Source organism: Oryx dammah, unplaced genomic scaffold (genome assembly GCF_014754425.2).
Source record: "Oryx dammah isolate SB20612 unplaced genomic scaffold, SCBI_Odam_1.1 HiC_scaffold_17, whole genome shotgun sequence".
Classification (NCBI taxonomy): domain Eukaryota; kingdom Metazoa; phylum Chordata; class Mammalia; order Artiodactyla; family Bovidae; genus Oryx; species Oryx dammah.
This window is the reverse complement of record NW_024070201.1, coordinates 62,379,305-62,399,298: the sequence shown is the minus strand read 5'-3', so window position 1 is coordinate 62,399,298 and position 19,994 is coordinate 62,379,305. Positions and strand designations below refer to the sequence as shown.

At 36.8% G+C, this 19,994-nt stretch overlaps 2 protein-coding genes across 3 annotated transcripts in view; both read right to left on the bottom strand.

The window, feature by feature from the left end:
• Positions 1-477, bottom strand: part of NAT10 (N-acetyltransferase 10) — a 39,266-nt gene extending 38,789 nt beyond the window's left edge. The window contains exon 1 of one of the 2 annotated variants that reach the window (XR_005724226.1): positions 302-431. The gene's annotated coding sequence lies outside the window, so the exon portion shown is untranslated. Of the gene's footprint in view, positions 1-301 lie in introns of both variants that reach the window. The other variant, XM_040258981.1, reaches the window with a different exon arrangement.
• Positions 478-5,269: 4,792 nt separating this feature from the next.
• Positions 5,270-19,994, bottom strand: part of CAPRIN1 (cell cycle associated protein 1) — a 34,498-nt gene continuing 19,773 nt past the window's right edge. Inside the window, exons 8-19 of the mRNA XM_040258983.1 lie at positions 18,784-18,836; positions 18,620-18,706; positions 17,405-17,560; positions 17,174-17,282; positions 15,306-15,367; positions 14,728-14,838; positions 14,379-14,528; positions 13,106-13,256; positions 9,049-9,243; positions 8,461-8,564; positions 8,011-8,074; positions 5,270-6,485 (exon numbers count right to left, since the gene is read on the bottom strand). Of these exons, the coding sequence (XP_040114917.1) occupies positions 6,421-6,485; positions 8,011-8,074; positions 8,461-8,564; positions 9,049-9,243; positions 13,106-13,256; positions 14,379-14,528; positions 14,728-14,838; positions 15,306-15,367; positions 17,174-17,282; positions 17,405-17,560; positions 18,620-18,706; positions 18,784-18,836 (1,307 nt within the window). The 3' untranslated portion in view covers positions 5,270-6,420. The remainder of the gene's footprint in view (positions 6,486-8,010; positions 8,075-8,460; positions 8,565-9,048; positions 9,244-13,105; positions 13,257-14,378; positions 14,529-14,727; positions 14,839-15,305; positions 15,368-17,173; positions 17,283-17,404; positions 17,561-18,619; positions 18,707-18,783; positions 18,837-19,994) is intronic.

Genomic DNA, 19,994 nt, shown 5'->3' with positions numbered 1-19,994 from the left:
ACAAGCTCCGCGGAAACCGGAAGTGTTGTCACTCACCCACTCAACCTATCCCACTCCACCCCAACTAGAGCCCCTTGAGGAAAGCGATCAAGTCACGCAACCCGCAAGAGCGCTTAGAAGCAGAGGGTCCTGTCATCTAAGAGCACCCAGATGAGGCGGCAGTCCTGATGGAGCGGCAGTCGGCATGTGTCGGGCACCAGCACTAATGCAAAGCCTTCGTCCTGGAGCCAGTCTCATCGGGCCCAAAAAGGACCCCGACGCCGACCTCGGCACCCGCCCCCAGCCATCCCGTGAAGGATACCTGCGCCCCGAGCCCGGTGGACTCCAGCCAGCAGCAAAGCGGAAGCACGTGGGGACTCCGAACCTTTGCGGAAGAGGCGGGCGCAGCCTAGCGGGTGCCTGGCCCCCAGCTCTCACAGATCGCCCCTCCGCGACGCGCGTCTCGCTCGCAGGCTTGAAGGCGGGGCGTGCGCCGGCGCACTAAGGGAGCGGCGATGGCGAGAGGGGACCTTTTCAACCCGGTCGCTGAGTGATGACGTCAAAGCCCGCGAGGCGGAGCTGTAGCAACCGCGGCTGTACGGTTTAAGTCTCTGCGGGCTGTAGCAGTGATGGTGGGTGTCGTTTGCCTCCTCAGGTCAGAATTAAGATACCGCGGCTACGGAGGGCAGAATAAGTAGATGGTCGCACCCGCATGGCCTGTCACTACGTGGGGCTAGCTCGGGTCCCAGACAGGCCCAGGTTTTGAGTATTAGCCTGGTTATGCGAGATGACTGGCTCCCAAGATGTGCGCGTAATTTTGAGTCCTCTTAAATAACGTCCTAATGTGACAAATTAGGGAAACTCAATCAGCAGACCTTTCTCGTTCAGCTCACTTGACCCTCCTCATCCTCAGTCATGACCTCGTAGATTTTTGTCTGGGATTCCGTTTTCTACCCACTATTATTAGGCCTGTACCCGCTGTCAAATGCTGGAGTTCTTAGGAAAACCAGCTCTGGGGTTCTGCTGTTTGGTTACTTCCCTCTACCCCACCCCCAAGCGAACTGTCAAGCAGTTGACTTAAAAGGCCATAGTCATGAATTTGGGGGTCAGAACGTTGAATTAAACATTCTGCTCAACTTTTCTCTGATGCCTGTATCAGCCAAACTAATTTCCCTTTCTACCTTAAACTCCTTCGTCAAATCAAAATGTAATTCTGTAGTTACAAACCTAATGTAATCAGCACCACCCATGAGGTCCAACAACCATAATTTCATAATTCCCTCAACAAAATGTAAATATACTAGACAAGATAGTGATCAAAATTTTCCTATCCCTCTTGAAGTTTAACAGTCTAGATAAGAAAAAGGTGTTCAGAAAAAAGTATCCAGTGAGTAAAAACTAACGCACATAGAAGACATGGAAGGACTGTGAAATGGTGACCTGGAGCAGACCTTAATTTAAGAATGAGCCTTAACATTCTTTTTAACAGTTGAGTGGAAAGCTTTCCACACATGAAGTTTCCAGGACGGTGAAAGTCTCAGCAAAGCATTCCGTGTGGCCAGAGTACAGTAAGCAAGAGAGAAAATGGTAGGAAATTAGGCCTGACACATTAGGCACATGGGCCAGATTTAGGATTCTAGGTGTGGCATGGTTTCTAGGGAAACTACTGGAGTCTGAATAACAGAAGTGACAAAACCTGATTTGCCCTCTAAGGCTCAATCTGACTGCTATGCAAGAAAACAATACTACAGGAGAGCAAGAGTAGAAACAGAACCATCATAAGCTACTGTGCTGCTGTTACCTGTTCTGATAGTGGTGGTGGTCACAAGTGCTCACTGACTTAGGATATATTTTTAAGGTAGAATCATATGCATTTGCTTAAGGACTACAGACACAAGGTATGAAAGGAAACCAATATCAAGGTATTTGCCCTGAGCAACTGGATATACGTTCATGAACAGATAAATCTGAAATACTCAAAGCATTCAAAATCAAGACATGAAGTTTGGGTGTGTTTGAGGGAGTTTGGGACCTAGAAATACTTCTGAGTGACTAGAATGATGACTGTAGTCAGTAATGGGATTGTTTAAGATCAACTAGGGAAGAATGTTAGCTAGGGATGAAGTCTGCAACCAAGTCCTCGAAAACTCAGTAAAGGATACTGAGCAGTGGCCAGTTAGACAGAAATGTGTAGAACCCATTCACACCACCATGCACTTTATGTTGTAATCATTTGAACACGGGCTACAGCAAGTCATCTCTTGCACCGTATTTTGCTCTCAACACTGTCATTTTTGTTTTTGCCACTGGACTGCCAGGAAATCCCCTGCCTTGAGTGTTATTAAATGGCAATTTTATTAGGTGACCCACCATCCTCTCCTCCCCCAATCCCAACCGCTATACACACAGCTTAAAACTTACCAGTTTCCAACTCCCGAGACAAAACTTACCATGGAATAGAACTACAAAGCTGTTCTTAGTAGTCCTTACCTGTTGCTTCAGCCTCTCTAGCTCTATAAAACCTATACTTCACTCTAGCCAGTTTCTCAGTCACTGGAGATTGGATTTGGACATACAGTTCTCTCCTGTTCTTTACCAGTTTACTACTCATCCTTCAGGTCTTAACTATTTACATCAAAAATGTCTTTCCTGATCATTCTGACTAGGTCATATCCTATCACAGCCTTAGTATCCATCATCAACCATGTTGCTGCATCATGGCTTTTGCTGTATTTTAGTATCATCACATCTTTGATTAGACTGATGAGGGCAGGAACCAGTGATTCTGTCACCACGGAATGCTTAGTGCTTGGAATGGTGACCTGGCAAAGAGGGCCCAAATTTGCTGAATGAAGCTTTTGTGTACTGACTTAATACAGTGACTCCCTAATCTAAATACAATACTAACAGAAAGCCAGTACTAAAATAACAGTAAAAACTGCCTTCACTGAATCAGGTTATCTTTCACTACTTACATACTCAAGGAGCCAGTCTTCTGCATGAGACTGCATTAGGCTTCAGGACCGCTGTTTAATGTATTAAGATCCCAACTGAGAAGAATTGTAGTAGTCTAACAAGGTGAGGCTAACAAATTTAAGGTTTTTTCTTTTCTTCTCACAAGTAGCACTTCTTCACTTAGAGCTTTGCTCAGTGGTATAAACAACTAAAGCAAACTTCACTCAAGGACAATTAAGGTATCAGGTTTTAATATGATTTAATCTAATGTAATTTAAAACATTCACTAGTCTTTTCCAGTATTTCTGTAGAATTCAAAATGGGAAAGGGTATAGAATGAGCCTTAATAAATTATTTTCATATTCCTGAGGGTTTTCCCTCCCCCCATTAACTCTTTAGAAGGGATAATAAGTTTAAGAGCAATACTGATTTTTTTAATATAACTTACAGTCAATAAAACTTCAACAAATGGGATGAGATTCAGAAACTTAAAAGATGAAATGATGGGTTTTAACTTTGTGCTTACCTGTATCCCATTCCCCCTAAGATATATTATTGAAAATATAATGAACAATACAAATTTCCTAAGACACTTAGGAGGTGAATATTAACTACTTTCTACATTTTATGAACTGGTTGTTAACAGAACATCTGTTAACCTTCTGAGAATAAATACACATTCTCAAGTCTCTAAGTGACGTCTCCCCCATCACGGAGTCATACATGTACATAGGAGGTTAAAGAACAGCAGAAGCTAGCTGATTAAAAATACTTAATGGATTTTGTTTTAATATGAAGATAACGATGATCAGAAAACCTCTTTCAATAATATTCTTTAGAGATATTAAGATCTGAAAATAAAGTTGCCCTAGCCAAGGTAATCAATGACACTGTACCTTAAAGCTTTAAAACATAAGTCTCATTATCCATATGAGATGATTGATACTGTGCATTTAAATGAAAGTACTTTATATATGGCATGTTGCTATACCAAGCCACAGTGCCACATGTGACAACCATCTCTTTTCAACTCTGCTAGAATATGCATTTGCCCACGCAAGGCCTCCTGCAGGGAGGACAAGCATCAAGCATCCACGAATTATACAGAACACTTAGTACCAAGACTCAGATCTTAATGGGACTTTTTAAAAAGTTCTCTGCCCCATAGAGAGGCGCTCCTTTAAAAAATATAGTCTGAATTGAGGCATAAGTTTTAGATTTAGACTACAATGGTAGAATGCCCAAAAAAAGGTATAATATCTGAAAAAGAACAAACGATTCTTTTAAAAACATACATAAGAAATAATCAAACTACTAATACCTTTACACATTCATGACATCTGCACTAACGCATAGAAGTTTGAAACCTAGAAAGCATTTCTTCTCCATCCCATCTCTGAACTGATTCATAGAGATCACTGTATAAAGAACTTATTTCAATTCTGATTTTAAATGTCATGAAATTATTTTCTACACAGATAGCAAAGTTAGTTTTATATATAGAAAGATTGTAAGCACACATCATCTAGGGATTACCCAGTAAACCACAAATATTTTATCTATCCGCCTAAAATAAAGCAAACATATGGTTGTGGTACATCCCAGGCAGATGTCATTTAAAGCACACAAGGGGAGGTGCTAGCAGAAGAAATACTTATTTGCAAAAGTAAACAGATAACCCTTCCAATATGATGTACCACAACCACACATGAGAAAAGTCAAGAACTTTTATTTTAAAATAAACATTGAAGATTCCCCCCTTCCCCACCACCCTACAAAACTTTGAATGTGGAATGTTCAATAGCCTATCCATTTTAGAAGGTTACAAAACCAGCAAAAACTCCAGTTGTCTAATGATGAATGTTTGAGAATAGTTTTATGGGTTTAAGTAGCTGAGCACCTACTGGAAAAAGTCCTTAGCTAAAGGCTGAAAACTAAATTCAATTTCTGCACAGAAAATACCATTAACTTAGTAGCCTTTGCTTAGTATAAGGTGGGATTAATTCCCCATGAAGTCAAAGTGGGATACAACAAGCAGCTTTAAGTTCACAGGCACACACAACTAGTGCTCCAACTGCTGGCACAAATTTCAGCATCGCACATAAGTTACTAAACTGCCCATCGTCATCAGACGTGGGACTCTCCCCATACATCTATGGGAGGGAATCACCACTTTGAATATAAATACCTCCATGTGAAACAGATAATTCAGTTAGGGTTAGACAAAAGATAAGTGCAAGTACTGTAGAAATAGCTGCTGGAAATAACCATAAAATTTGTAACACTAAACTGCACGGGGTGAACCACATAAGCTGCTAACTGTTGAACACCAGTGTTTCAAGATACAACTTTTATAAACATGTTTTATTTTGTTTGCTTATACCATCAGAAGTGAAACTATTGACTGTCATTTCCCTAAAATAGGGAAATCAATCTAAAACACATACTGGTGCTTTTCAAAAGATAGCAATTTAAAAGGGTGGCAGCAGCAGGCATTTGATGTCTTTTTCTTTTAAAAACTTTCAGGCTGCAGGAAAAACATGTAACCAAGAGTGTTATGATTATCCATTAGATTTTCATCAGTACCTGTACCAATTTAGGTGACAATACAGCAAGATCCAAGGATTAGTGACAGACAATGTACGTCATAAGGAATGATATATACTACCAATCCTTACAAAAGTCATTGTCAAAGAAACTGTTAAGTGTTTGAAAGGTATCTAAATATTTCACATTAAGTACAGAAGCGGCCATCCAGATTATATCCCTTAATTGTTGCATATTTTTCAAAAAGTGCCAATCAAAGCCTAATTTTGCATTTTGGCTTTGTCTTATACAGTATCAGCTGTTAAAAAGCAATTTACATGTGTCTTAAACCACAGTCGTCTGGCCAGAGGATAAATAGTGCCGTGTCAAAGCCTAAGGCTGGTACCCAGCCTTGTATGTGTGATTAAGGGCCCATGCATAATTTGGTATGCATCTAAATGTTCAGTGCTCCAATTTAAGTGGAAAAGGTGTAAAATGCAGTTGTTCTGCCAAACCACACTCCACTCCTTCCATCTTCCTTTCAAGGGAAATATTTTAGTTTTGTCAGTTACCATTGAATGACTCTAGGGCTGATTTGTAGATTTTATCCAATGTCAGAAGTCAATCTTGCTTTATCCAAGCCACTTCAAATAACTATGGAGATATCACCCCATTAAAGTATATTATGTTTTACTCCTAAGCAAGGGTGAGGAATCTGAGTATCATGTGCAAGGCTCAAGATGACGCTTAGGACAGAACATGCAGAGTAAAAATAGTTTCCTTCCATATCCAGGTAATATAAAGCTGACAATTGTAATCCTGTCTTTATGGGATGAAAACAGTCCCTTTACAATAAGTTTCCTGAAAGGGAGAACAAATAGATAATAACTCTTCTGGTAACATATTATGGTACACTGGCCAGTGTGTTTTTGGCGATTAAACATAATCCTGTGAATCAGATTAATTCACTTGCTGAGTGTTCATTTGCGGCATCCCTCTGTTGGGTCTTGGGGGCCCTCCACGACCTAGAAGACAAAAATGGCATTTGGTTTTTCTTTCAAATATTATTTGTTTTGCCTTCAAGCAGATTTTCATCTGAAGTCAAGAAGCATGTGGGCAGCTTGTCACATTATTAGGTTTAAGAGGTCAATTCTTCAGTGTTCAAGTTTCACCTGTCCTGTAAGTTGCCATGCGCAAATTTGCTCATGTTCTCTAGTTAAAAGAAGAGTAGAGCTAATGGAGTATTCCACCAGTACTCATTCATTCATTCATTCAACAAGTATTTATTGAGTGCCTACTATGTGCCAGGCACTGTCATCAGGCGTTGGAAATAGATACAGCAGTGAAGACAGACAAAGTACCTGCTCTCGTGGAGCTTACATTCTAGTATACACGCTAGCTTACATTTCAGGTAACATCATACTATCAAAATTAATAAAAGCACCAGAATGAAAAACAGACCTTATTACCTAAACTGTTATAAAGAAACTACATAACATTCAAAATTGTATAATGACTTGTAACAGATAAAGTAACTTTTTACATGCTGTTGAAACAGATTTTTAGCTACCATTCAACTCAACTTTCATTGAATATGCTACAAGGTGAGAAAGAACATAACCCACATTCACATGCAAATATCCTTTGATACTTCAAGTCAGTAATTCCCAAGTGATCCATAATTTTAAAAAAAAAATGCACCTTTTTTGCTGGCCAGTTTCTACTAGCATTGAAATTAAAGAATTTTGTAATTCCTCCTTAATATACATTTGTATACATATTATGGCCAATATCTAGAGGAAATCAATTCAACTTCCCTCAAATCAGAGAACCATTTAGAACTTCAGATCACATGAAATGCTACCTCTAATTGTTACACAGATTGACTTACTACCCAAATAGGAAGTAGTTTTCCTATATTAAGAGACAAAACAAAAAACTCTTAAAACCTGTAATTTTTAAGTATAGTTCTGCAAGTTGGTTATGAATTTGGAGGCTTTGTTTAAAAGTCAGAAATAATGACATTTATAACACTAATAGTGGTCCAAAAGTCATTGAAATTTCAATTTTCTATCACTTCTAAATGGTTCTCTAAATGTCACTATGGCTTATCCGGCCATTAAAGGGTTTCTGGCCCTAAAATATAATAAGCATGTTTCAAAAATGAAAAAGGAATAATAAATTTATATAAATGTTCAATCTCATTCCAAAAATGTCTTACAAAAATGTTTCAGTAAGTACTTCCTAAAAACATTTAGCAGGTTTTAGGACCTGAAAAATAATTTGCAGTTGGAAAAACACTTTCTAAGGAGGAGAAATGTTCTAGTTTTCAAGACAGTTTATATAGTAACAGGGATAATCATTCAAAAAATTAAATTTGGGTTCAAGATAAGTTTTAGAAACAGAGCATTTCATTTAATCCCTAGCAACAACTCTGGAAATGATAAATGTATTCCTAACATGTAACCTACATGCAGACTATGAACAGCTCTTCCAAGGCCAGAACAGAAGCTCCACTTAGGAGCTAGGATCACCACCACAAAATATTACCTCGTGGGGCTCCCCGTGGTCCACTCTGCCCAGAGCCTCGCTTGAAATTCTGCTGATATCCATCCTAAAAGACAAGCTAGTTAGTACTGAGGAAAAGGTAATTTTTAATGCTTACTCTATTCTTACAGTCTTTCATAGCATACAAAATTCTTTGTTATTCTTTTAGACATTTAAACATAGCCTTGCTATAAGATATTCTGTAATAGTACTTCTCTTATTTTTAAGATCAACGAGATACACTTCTTTGCTCATAAAAATCATTGTGTTTATCAAACTCTATTATATTGAGAGCTAAGAAAAGCAAAAGTCATCATTCTCCACAAAGAAGTATCTTGTACAGAGGTTCAAAATTAGCCCCAAATTACTTACTCTAGATCGTCAAGCAACTACATTAGTCCCTTTCATTGTGGTACTTAGGTCAGGTTTATATTTTTAAACAATTTCACCTACCCTCTGATAGCCAGAGTAGTCCCGGGGAGCACTGAACTGAGATTGTGTATAACCACTGTTTGGAGTGTTAGTAGAGAATGAAGGGCGGTAACCATCATATCCTCCTAAAATTTAGGACAAGAAGAAAAAACAATTTTTGTTGTTGTTATCTTCTTAAAAGAGTTTTTACCTTCTCACTACTGACCAAGGAAGAACTGAAAAACTGTTAAGCCATGCTAGTTATTCAACCTAATTTCTAATTTCCTACCCTGATCTAATTTGTCTCTATTGCCTTCGAAGATGCAGCAGTTACCCATCCTCGCACATAAACACACAAAAAACAACAAATCTCCATAAGGTCTCGTAATTTATAGAAAGCACTATCCTTTACAGGACAGTGGTAGATATGGGTTTAATACATACAAAATACTCAGTCCCAATTCTGCCAACTTAAATAATTCTTATCAACACATACCAAAAAAAAGTTTACACTGTACATAAGAAGCTAATGCAGAGATATAATTTTTTCATAAAAAACATGACATATTTCTATATACTGTGCAAATCAGAAAAGAATATGAACTTTCTTTTGGGGGTTTTTGTCTTTACCTCTGAATCCATTAGCAGGTCCTCTGTATCCATTCATCAAGCCTCTAGCACCACGGGAACCTCCACGAGACACACCACGACTGTTGTAATAGGGCTGACTGCTACGTGGAAATCCAGTGTTCTGCTGAGGAGGCTGCTGGTGGTTACCAGTCACTTGATGGGGCTGGTCCTGAGAACCATGATAAGTGCCAACCACTATAACAGAAAGAAAAAAATACATATATACATGTATACACACACACAGCTCATTACAATTTGCCTGATTTCCTATACGCCTTCTCGCTTAAGAAATTTCTTACAGTGTCCTCAAAGTTTAATTCTGTCCTTAAATTTTCATATTAATAACAGAGAAAACTACACATTAATGAAATCCCCATCTTGCTCCTACCCCTGTACTAAGCTAAGAGAATGAAATTCTCCAACAATAATTCCAAACCTCTGAGAGCACACATTGTGTGAAAGCACACCTATCCTTCTAAATGACTTGAAAGGCTGTATTATTTACACATCTTCTGAAAGGCACCTCTATATAGCACAAATGACCTACAATAATCAAAAGACTTTATATACTGAAATACTTAGATTCTGTACCATTTAATTACTTCTTTTCATTACAATAAAGCTCCTATTGCTAGTTTTCTTATTCCTCTAAATTTCCCTTGATATTTGTTAAAACATACAAAAACATACCTTCCCCTAGCTAAGCAGCTATAGCTAGAATACTCAATTACAAAGATAAATCAGCAGAGGCCTTCAACATATACCCTGTCATACTTGAGTACATTTCAAGTATTTTCAATGCACAGCCAATTTATAAAAGAATTAAATAGTACTCATACTGGCACTTAACCCCCTGAAGTGAAGGTTCTACTATTGGAAGTATGGAAGTATTCTAATATGAAAGGTTGTCCATGCTATTATACCTTGGATCCCTCCTCCTTCCACAATGGGGAGAAGCCTAAAATCTAGAAACCTTCAAAAATAAAATAGCAAGGTACATTCCTGGTATTACCCCAATGTTCATAATTCACAGGAGAGAAAAAACAAGGCTAACAGTAACTTTGGGAGATAAGGAAGGTATAGACCAAAGGAAGGGCCATACTCAAGGAAGAAAAAGTCAGCAGCCTCCAGTCAGCCCAAATGTTGTATGTTTGGGCAGAGAAACAAGGTAGTGTGAGTCTTGAAAATTTATCTGACCTACTTTGTATCTTCAAGAAATCAATGTTTATAAGTTCTCAGAATGCTATTTTGCAATGAAAAAACTAGAGAATGCCTAGGAAGAAAAGGTTCTTTTTTGAACTATGTAATGGACCAAATACACCTAAGCACAATGTGATCTTTCAAATTATCTTTTACTACATTCTCAAAACATAGCTATAAAGCAAATATCATACCAGTAAATTTTTCTATCTATAAAGATTCACTCAGGAAATTCCCTAGCAATCCAGTGGTTAGGACACGGGTTTGATCCCTAGTAGGGGAACTAAGATCCTGCCATACCAAATGGTGTGGCCAAAAAAAAAAAAATTTTTTTTTTAAGTAAAAAGATTCATTCATATGCAAGTAGAAAATGGTCAGAAGAAGTGAATTTTCGACTTTGTCAGCAAGAACTTTATTATCCTTGGTCAAATCTCACTGCAAGAAACTCAAAGCAGAACAATTAAAGTGTGATCTTTATTTTAAAGATCCTAGTTAAATGCACATAAAGCATAAGCATGCACTTTCAGTCCATAAAAAAAAAAGTCATATATCCTTGCAAGATCTTTTTTTAATGTCACTGTTGATGAGATACTAATTCAAAACTTCTGAAATGATGGGGGACTTTCCTGGTGGTCCAGTGGCTAAAATGCCACACTCCAAATGTTGGGGGCCAGGGTTCGCCCCCTGGGAACTGGATCCAACATGTTGCCACTAAAGATCCACATGACACAGCTAAGACCTGGTGTGGCCAAATAAATATTAAAAAAAAAAAAAAAAAAAAAAAAACTTCTAAAACGATGGGATACACTGACTTAATCAACAAATATCATTTAACGCCCTCAACATGCCAAGCCAGGTCCTAGACACAAGGGATGAGAGAGTTTCTGACACACAACCCTTGCCCATAAGGAAGTTTTAACAGTAGGAAATAATAAGTGAATAAAATACACATATAAGTAAAAACATCTATATTATTTCAGGTAACAAGAGATTAAGGAAAACACCGAGTAGGGTAAGTAAATGACTAAAGTAAGCATATTATATCTGGACAAGGCGATGAAGGGAGGTCTCTGTGAGGTGGTATCTGAGCACAGGCTTAAAAGTCACAAAGCAAGCTATGCAAACAGTGGAATAAAGTTTCAGGCAAAAAGAAAACAAAGCATAAAGGACTTTTTCTTTACATTAAAGAAAGAAGAGAATTTGTGTCTGTGGCTGTTTGGGCACGTAACGAAGAAAATAGGACATACAACAGGATCAAGGTAGGGGCCTAGATCATGGATCTCGTATAAGGTAAAGACTGGGTTTCTTTTCTAAATATAATTGAAAGTCACTGGGAGGCTCTGAACAGGAAGAGAGACATCTGATTTACATTTTAAAATCACTCTAGCTACTGTGTGGAAAACAGACTGGGCTAACATAAGAGTCAAGGGAGAGAGTTGCAATATTCTAGATAAGAGTTGATGGCAGCCTAGATTGCAGTGGTAGTGTGGATGTATTTGAGCAAAGCATATGGGCTGATTTATTTTGTACTGAAAATATCTGTAACTGTTTTGAAGTTAATTTTCATTGATAACATATTGTGACAAAGTAAAAAAAGATTATCTAGCATCAATGCTTCATAGTCAATTAGTGAAGTTGAGTAGAATATAAGATAGATTGAACTCAACTGGCACAAAAGGCAAAACTAACCAAATCAAATGATAAATCAAATTGATAGATTTATCAATATGATAAATCACATATTGATAATTCTCACAATATTTCAAACTGTTTCATTATTAGATAAGTTATGGTGATCTGCAGTCAGCAATCTTTGATGTTACAACTCAAGTGAGGTCTTGGAGGATGGTTAGCATTTTGGGGCAATAAAGTATTTTTTAATTAAGGCATGTACACTGTTTTTTAGGCATGATGCTATTACTGCACACTTAATAGACTATAGTATAGTGTTAAGAGAATTTTTATATGTACTAGGAAACCAAAACATTCATATGACTCACTTTATTGAGGTATTTGCTTTATTGCAGTGGTCTGGAACCAAACCTGCAATCTCCTCAAGGAATGCCTTTACGTGACACTGAATAATTAAAGGAGCCTGAGAATGAGAAGTCCAATTTTATCATTCAGAAGCATAGACTGCATAACTGCCAAATTTCTATCAGACTATGGTTGATTCAAACTCTACTGATTAGTGATGCTAACTACCACAGGGATATGTAAGAAAAATTATTGTTGACCCAAGTCTGTCAAGAAATCAGAAGAGTCATTCACATCAGTCAGGTTTACTAGTTTGTTGTGGGATTCAAATTAAATCTCTAATTATTTGAATTAAATAAGCAAAGACCTAAAAATATATATATATTTATGTCTTACAAATATAAGAAACCTACTATTGTCAGAGATATGGTTACTGGCCAAATTATGACCTTAATTGCTGGCAAGGACTTTGTTTTACCTAGTCTACTAAATGTACCCTTACCATGCCTTTACTGCTTAACTTTGTATAACTGACTTGCTGCCAGATATCATGCTACCAGGCTTCAATTAATTAGCAATTAAAACCAAAGTTGATCCTAATTCAAATAACAAGTTTAATTCCACTAAAATCACCAATGACATAGGCTATTATGAAAACTCACTGACCAAAGGAAAATGGGCATATGGTCCCCAAAACCTGCACATAATTCACATACAGCGAATATGGACTTGATTGTACTCAGAATCAGCAGTGAAAAATTAATTTGTTTTGGACTACTACCAAAATAAAAACTCTTGGTCACTGCCACTCTAAAGTCCAAACTCGCCTAACAATGTCAATCACTGCAGTGGAAAGCAAGAAGCCGACTGGTTTTCCTACCTGTTTGAAGCTGTTCTTGCTGAAGCTCTGTTTGTTCTACTTGGTGAGACTGACTGGAAAAGCTCTGGTTATAACTGGCCTGGTACTGATTTTGCTGTTTTAAAGTTTCTGGTTCATTAACAGGAGGAACTGGGGCATTCATATTGAACACCTATAAGTAAATAAAGTAAATGATTAGTTCTTCCCTTTATGCTAATCATTTTCCTACTTTTAACATGGCAGATCTCAATGCTGGTCTTAACTGAGATGTAAACAATAAGCATCACAAAAGTCTCAAGACATTTATTTCTCTCTCTGTCTCATACACACACACACACACACACACACACGAGTTTCTCAGTTAATGCACTTCAGTGTTGGAAAATACACATACAAGTCATAGAGCACTTTTTAGCAGAGTATAAACAAGGATTAAAAATCTGAGAAGACACAGGATTAGAATCCTTGGAAATGCTATTATAAATGAGAAATCTTAAAAGATGCAAACCCCTGATATACTATCATTAGATAAATTAAATCTATGAACTTTAAGTTGAATATTTCATTTTATTTTAATTGAAAATTAGTATTTTAAGCATTTAACTATGAATTTTCCTGTGAGCACTGTTTTAGCTATATTCCATTGATCACGGTATTTTCGTTATCATTATTTTCTAGAAATCCTGTGATTTAGAGATGCTCACTGAAGAACCAAAGTGTAGTATCATAACATCTATTACTCTGGGATATAATTCAGTAAATTAAAAGATTCAGTAAATATGACAAAGTGTAAACAATTAATCTCCAGGTAATGATCTGTGTTGTGTGTATGCTCCACCGTGTCCGACTCTTTGGGACCCCATGAACTGTAGCCCACCAGGCTCCTATCCATGGGATTTTCCAAGCAAGAATACTGGAGTGATTTGCCATTTCCTTCTTCAGAGGATCTTTCTGACCCAGGGACCGAACCCACACATCTTCTGTATTGGGGGAAGATTCTTTACCACTGTGCCACAAGGGAAGACCTATGATATATATCAGTCTACTTTTTTCAAATTTAAAATTCTGTTACTTTAAAGGGTGAAACTACAAAACAAGATGTAGGCACATAACTCCAAAGATTCAAGTTTATCTCTGTGAACAGAAAAAAATGAGCTTTATGTTCAATTAAACATAATCTAAAGTTACAGTAGATACAGACTCAAGCACAAAGTTTTTGTGACTTTTTGCTGAGATTCTACCATGAAGATAGTACACACCAGGCACTTAATGTCAACTGACTTAATCTGCTTACCGTTTGCATGGATTGGAATGGAGCTGCATTTACATTGATTCCACTGCTATGTAAAGGTTTGCTTGTCCCAGCCTGGAACACTTGAGGCTGAGAAGCAGCAGGAAGGGATGATGATGCTGTAGTCTGGTCTGTATTTAAAGAGATCGTTGCCTAAACACAAAGTGAATAGATGCACTTTAGTGGTAAACTAAGACCCATACATATGTTAATGAACTCAACTATCTTATGAAACAAAAATAATACAGTGAATGAGTTAGGTCCAAAACAAAGAGATACTGTATTAACAGTTATTTGCCTCCACCAATTCAAGTGCCTCATCAAGTTTATATGACCTAGTAACACAACTTGCCTGAATCTGGTCAATCGGTTCCTTTTGTGGTCGTTGCTCAGTAGCATGAGAAGGTTGGTACAAGGGTTGAGATGCTGTATATCCCTCACTTGTGGATGAAACCAAAGGAACCTAACAAAGAAGTAAAGAAATCAAAGATTCATTCTGTTATAAACCAACTTCATTACATAAAGGGCTAAGAAACAGATATTCATGTTAAAGAGACTATAAAACCTAACAACTGGAAAAATACATATATTATTAAGGTCAAAGTTAATAAACCCAAGCCCAGTTACGAAGTTCCCTATAAATGTAGATAATATCTACACTAAATTTTAAAGTTATGAAATCTAAACTGTCATCTCAAATTCTCAGTTTGAAATTTTAACACTTCATTATAATTAAAAACCACAAGGATTAACAAATTGTTTTTATTAGTTCATTAAAGGAAAATAAAGGTAAACATGGAAATAAAAGTTGATAGCTACTCATGCCAGACTTGACAATGATCAAACTCACACCTGGTTTTCATAAGCTAGCTAAGAAAGAGACCAAAGAACTGATTAAAAACAAAAACTGCAAAAATATTTCAGTCTTACCTGTGTAGCTTCTGGCTGTACAGAAACTTGATTAGGTTGAGCAAGTCTAGATTCAGAATGAACTGTAAAATTGACCAAAAAAATACTGTCATACAAAATCAAATTTCTTCAGAGATGTATAAATATCTTTTAGTCTCTAAAGTCAATTTTCTATAGCCAAATCCTAAATAAACTATTTAGCAATTAGGAAAGTAAATGGGGAAGTACAGGAAGGATTTTAGCTTTCAAGTGAGCATTAATCAACTGCCACATGCCTTTCACTTTTTTTTGCAGTGTTTGTCAAACAATACTAACAAATAGGTGTGGAGCAGAATAAGAATCAGTCCTAGAATTATCCCTGAAAAAGAGCTTTTTAAAGCAGTTAACTACAAACGAGCACAGTCAAAACTTTGAGATAGATAATATCCAGAAATATTGTAACTATCAATTTTTGTTATAATTGCAAATGCTTCCACTGGAAAAAATAAAAAGTTATCTTTAAAAAGCCTATATTCAATTCAGTGTGCATGTTATTGTCAACTTTCATCATTCTTCCACTACTGTTCCAAATCATGGTTAAACAGATAATCAAAAATACAGTATCTTTTGTTAGTCATTTGGAAATCATCCATTTTCATTGGAGAGTCTAGTTGACTTACCATCACTTGAAAATCTAAATAGCTTTACAGGTTACATCAGTGGTGCATGTGTTGACTGGCGTAGCTAAGAAAACTATGTATTTTCTTCCTCTGGTAGAGCTCAAAAAGTGAACACTGATAACTTTGTGAGTCCCTGATCTGTTTTCTAACTCTTAGTAAAGAGATATGAGCTCCCTTTCCTTTAAAAAATCCTAACTTACCATATTAAGTATGTTTATTAAACATAGTTTAATAGTTCCTTTACCAGCAACTCCTTTTATAACATTTAAGATCAACATTAAATGTATTACTTCATATCGTTTCACGTTTATGCCCTTAATGCTGACATGTTGTAGGAAAAAAACAAGATTCAAAATTACTAATGGTCTTTAAAAGATGCTCCACTTAACCCAATACAAAAGCACCAACCCTATTTATTGTGCTGCCATTTCAAATAATGGTTTAAGACTAGTGAGAAATTGAAACTTCAGCTGTCTTCTAGTCCATCTCTTCCACTTTTCTCTTAAGTATTTCCTTACCCCTTCACTACTCCATCTCATTTGTAAGTAATAAGATGTTGAGAAATCCTAAAAAGCTGCAATCATCCTTCAGAGAAAGACACCCATCTTTTAAAAAAGTAATTTGGTCTTTCCTTTTTCCAAATATAGATAACGTTTTTTTTGTCGCGCAGCATGTGGGATCCTAGTTCCCTCACCAGGGATCAAACCCACACCCATTGTATTGGGTACATAGAGTCTTAACCACTAGACCACCAGGGAAGTCCATTCCTAGGTTAATTTTGAAATATAAAAAGCCAAGCAAAATTTCATCGTACCAAAAAAAAAAAAAAAAACCAACCAGGCATAACACATCTATAGTTGTACAAGTCAGGATGTGGCTGCTATAGGGGAAGGGAAGAGGCTGTGACTAGTGACTACAAGGGAACACAAGTAGGCTTTTGGGGTATTAGTAATGTTCCACTTCTGGGTGCTGGTGAGTTCAAGTTTGCATGTACGTTTCTGTATGTCCCTATGCCAATAAAGTTAGCAAAAAAAAAAAATCCACCACTAATAACGATGGAACTACATTTATGGTTCACATTATTGGAAAAAAGAGTTAAATTTCTTACCAAATTAAAAGATACAAGATCTGAAAGTAATCATTAAAAATAAAAAGATTAATTTTCACGAACTTTACATAACCTAAAAACACTGGTTCTGTATTTCTCACATAAACATGATCACTACCAACCTGGAGGGCAAACCAGCTGGGGTATGTCCATGTTCTGTGCTGGATTCATCGGCTGTGCAGATACAATGGCAGGATCAAGTGTCTGGTTTTCAAAATCCAGCATTGAATCCTAGGATATAATGCAATTCATATTTAGGTAGGATATAATGTATAAAGTTTAGGCAGGATACAATGTAATTAAGTTAATGTAAACACTTAACCCATCTGTCATAGTGTTTGCCTAGTACCTACCTGTATGAAATTATAGGGCCCCTGCATTTGTGCCATAAGGTCCTGTACTCGCTGTCTTCTCACGAGGGGATCGGCTTGAGCCACTGGGGTCAAAGAGTGGGGTTCTGGTACTGAAGGAGATGCAGCCTGAGGTTGCTGCTGGAGTGAATTTACCACCTAAAGCAGAAGAGGACAGGTTGGTAGAATGACAGAGCTCCATCCATCACCATCATGACTGGTCCCCAAATTACACATACCATGTACACTATAAACAGAGTAACAGATTTGAATGTAGTCAACATGACCAAATTAAGCCAAAGTTAACATTCTGATCAATGCTCTCACTTCTACAGTGTTCCCAATTCCACAGGGTTGCCACATATTAATAGCATTTCAGGTTTACCTTGTAAACAGCTTAAAAAAAAAAAAAAAATACTGTGTCTACATCCTAAAACCAAGTATTTTACTTAAACTGTTAAGCCTTCTACAGTAAGTAAACCTATACACCTATATATAAATAAATATATATCTCAGTACCTGATATATACTAAGCATTCAAGAAAATGTTAGCTATTATTATCATTAAACTTAAGTTCCTATCATTTCACTCTCCACCAGTACCATAGGATCAAGCTCTATCACACCTTGTCTAAATAGCTACAGAAGCCAAATTTCACTCTACCTATCATCTTCCTAATTAATTTCTCCTAATTATTGTTTTAAGTAATTCCCTGCTCTGCTAAGAAATCTCACTAATTGTTATCACTACAAATTTACATATTTCTCTGCCTGGCTGTTAAGCCTAGGCAAGTCACCACCTTAGTTCCTTTACTCAATACTGAGCTAACCGAACTTGGTAATCAACAGCATCAGGGTAAAGGAAGAGTCTGAGATGACACCTCAATGTATCCCCCGTCAGGTAGTTTTTCCGAAGGCTATCCATGCAGGAGACCAGATTTTCATGGCGCAACCTGATTAACAGGTGTACTTAATAGATTGAGCATGTAAACTACACAGATATTTGTATATTTTCTTATAATTGGAACAGCAAAGCGGTGATTATATTAAATATCAACAGAAACAAATCACCTTTTAAACAGTCTTATATAATGAGTTTGTTATTATAATAAATGTACTTATAATGCAAAATACTTAAAAATCTAAATTTGTTCTTAGGAGAGATAAAAAAAGTACTAATTAAAGACAAAAGACAACCTTGTAACCGACAACTCTTACCTCAACTGTTTCAACTGTCCAGTCATCTACCTGCTCCTTTTCACCACTGCTGAACTGTGTTTCTGCCATAAATTGTCTATTTACATACTGCAAAGCAAAGTAAATGTTTGAGACCTCTGTTTGAAAGACAGAAAGAAAAAGCTAGCATAAAATAAAAATCATACCTCTGTTGATTCAACTTCATTTTGTTCAGTGTATTCTTCCACTGGCTCAGGTTCTAAAAGGTTAAAAAATGATACAAAAGAGTGAAAAATATATTTTTAAAAGTTAACAATTCATTTAAATCCAGTTCCCCATCATATAGTCTGAATTTACAAAGTTATAGTTAAAAGTAAGTTTCTGTATTTTATTACTCTTACAATAGTAGAAAACATTTTTTTTAACCATGTATTCCAGGCTTATTTCAGTTTCAACAGTAATTATTCTGGATCAAATATGATGCCAATAAACCAGCATCCTAGTCTCCACACTAATCTACTTGGTAAAAGTTGGGGGGGGCGGGGGAGAGACTACTTGGGAATTTTCTGGCAGTCCAGTGGTTAGGACTCAGTGCTTTCACTGCCAGGGCCCAGGTTCAATCCCTGCTCAGGGAACCAAGATCTTGCAAGCCCCTTTCCCCACCCCACCCCCCCAAAAAAACCCCGACTTAAATCGCTTTATATGGATCTGCAACCGTAAATTCCACCAATCTGCAGTGTTCCTATCTAGTTTCAACCTAATAGCTAACACTTGTATGAAATGCTTACCATCATATACATATTACTTCCTAAATGAAGAACCTGAGGTACAGAAGTTCAATAAGTTGCCCAAGTTTTACACAGCTACGTGTTGTAGCCAAGATTTTACCCAGGCAATCTGATTCTAGAATCCATGCTTTTACTCATCACAAAACTAATACTCCTTAGATAATGCTTCCAACAGTACTCAAAATTTTATTCATCAACTTATCATAAAAGTCCTCACAGTAACTGTTTACCTACATATTAGTGATACACTAGGTGCTAGAATAGATCTCTGGTGCCTGAGAAATTTATAGTTGTAACTCTCCATCATAGAAAACAACAACAAAACCTCATACCATTCTCCTCAAATACTGGCATGGTAATAAGCCAAAATAAATGAGCACACATCAGTCAAAATCTATTTGAAAAGCCATATATACAATAGTGGCCCCCTTATCCATATTCCAACCGAGCAATAATGCAGCAAGAGAAAGACATTTCTAACAGGGATAAAGATCAATAAGATAAATAACTGATATTTAATACCTCTGGGAATTACTCTTAATGTGTTTTGTCAATATTTGGTCATGCTACAAGTTTCTCTAAAAATCTAAGTGTACAAATGTAACTAAATAAATGTCTAGCTTGAACCT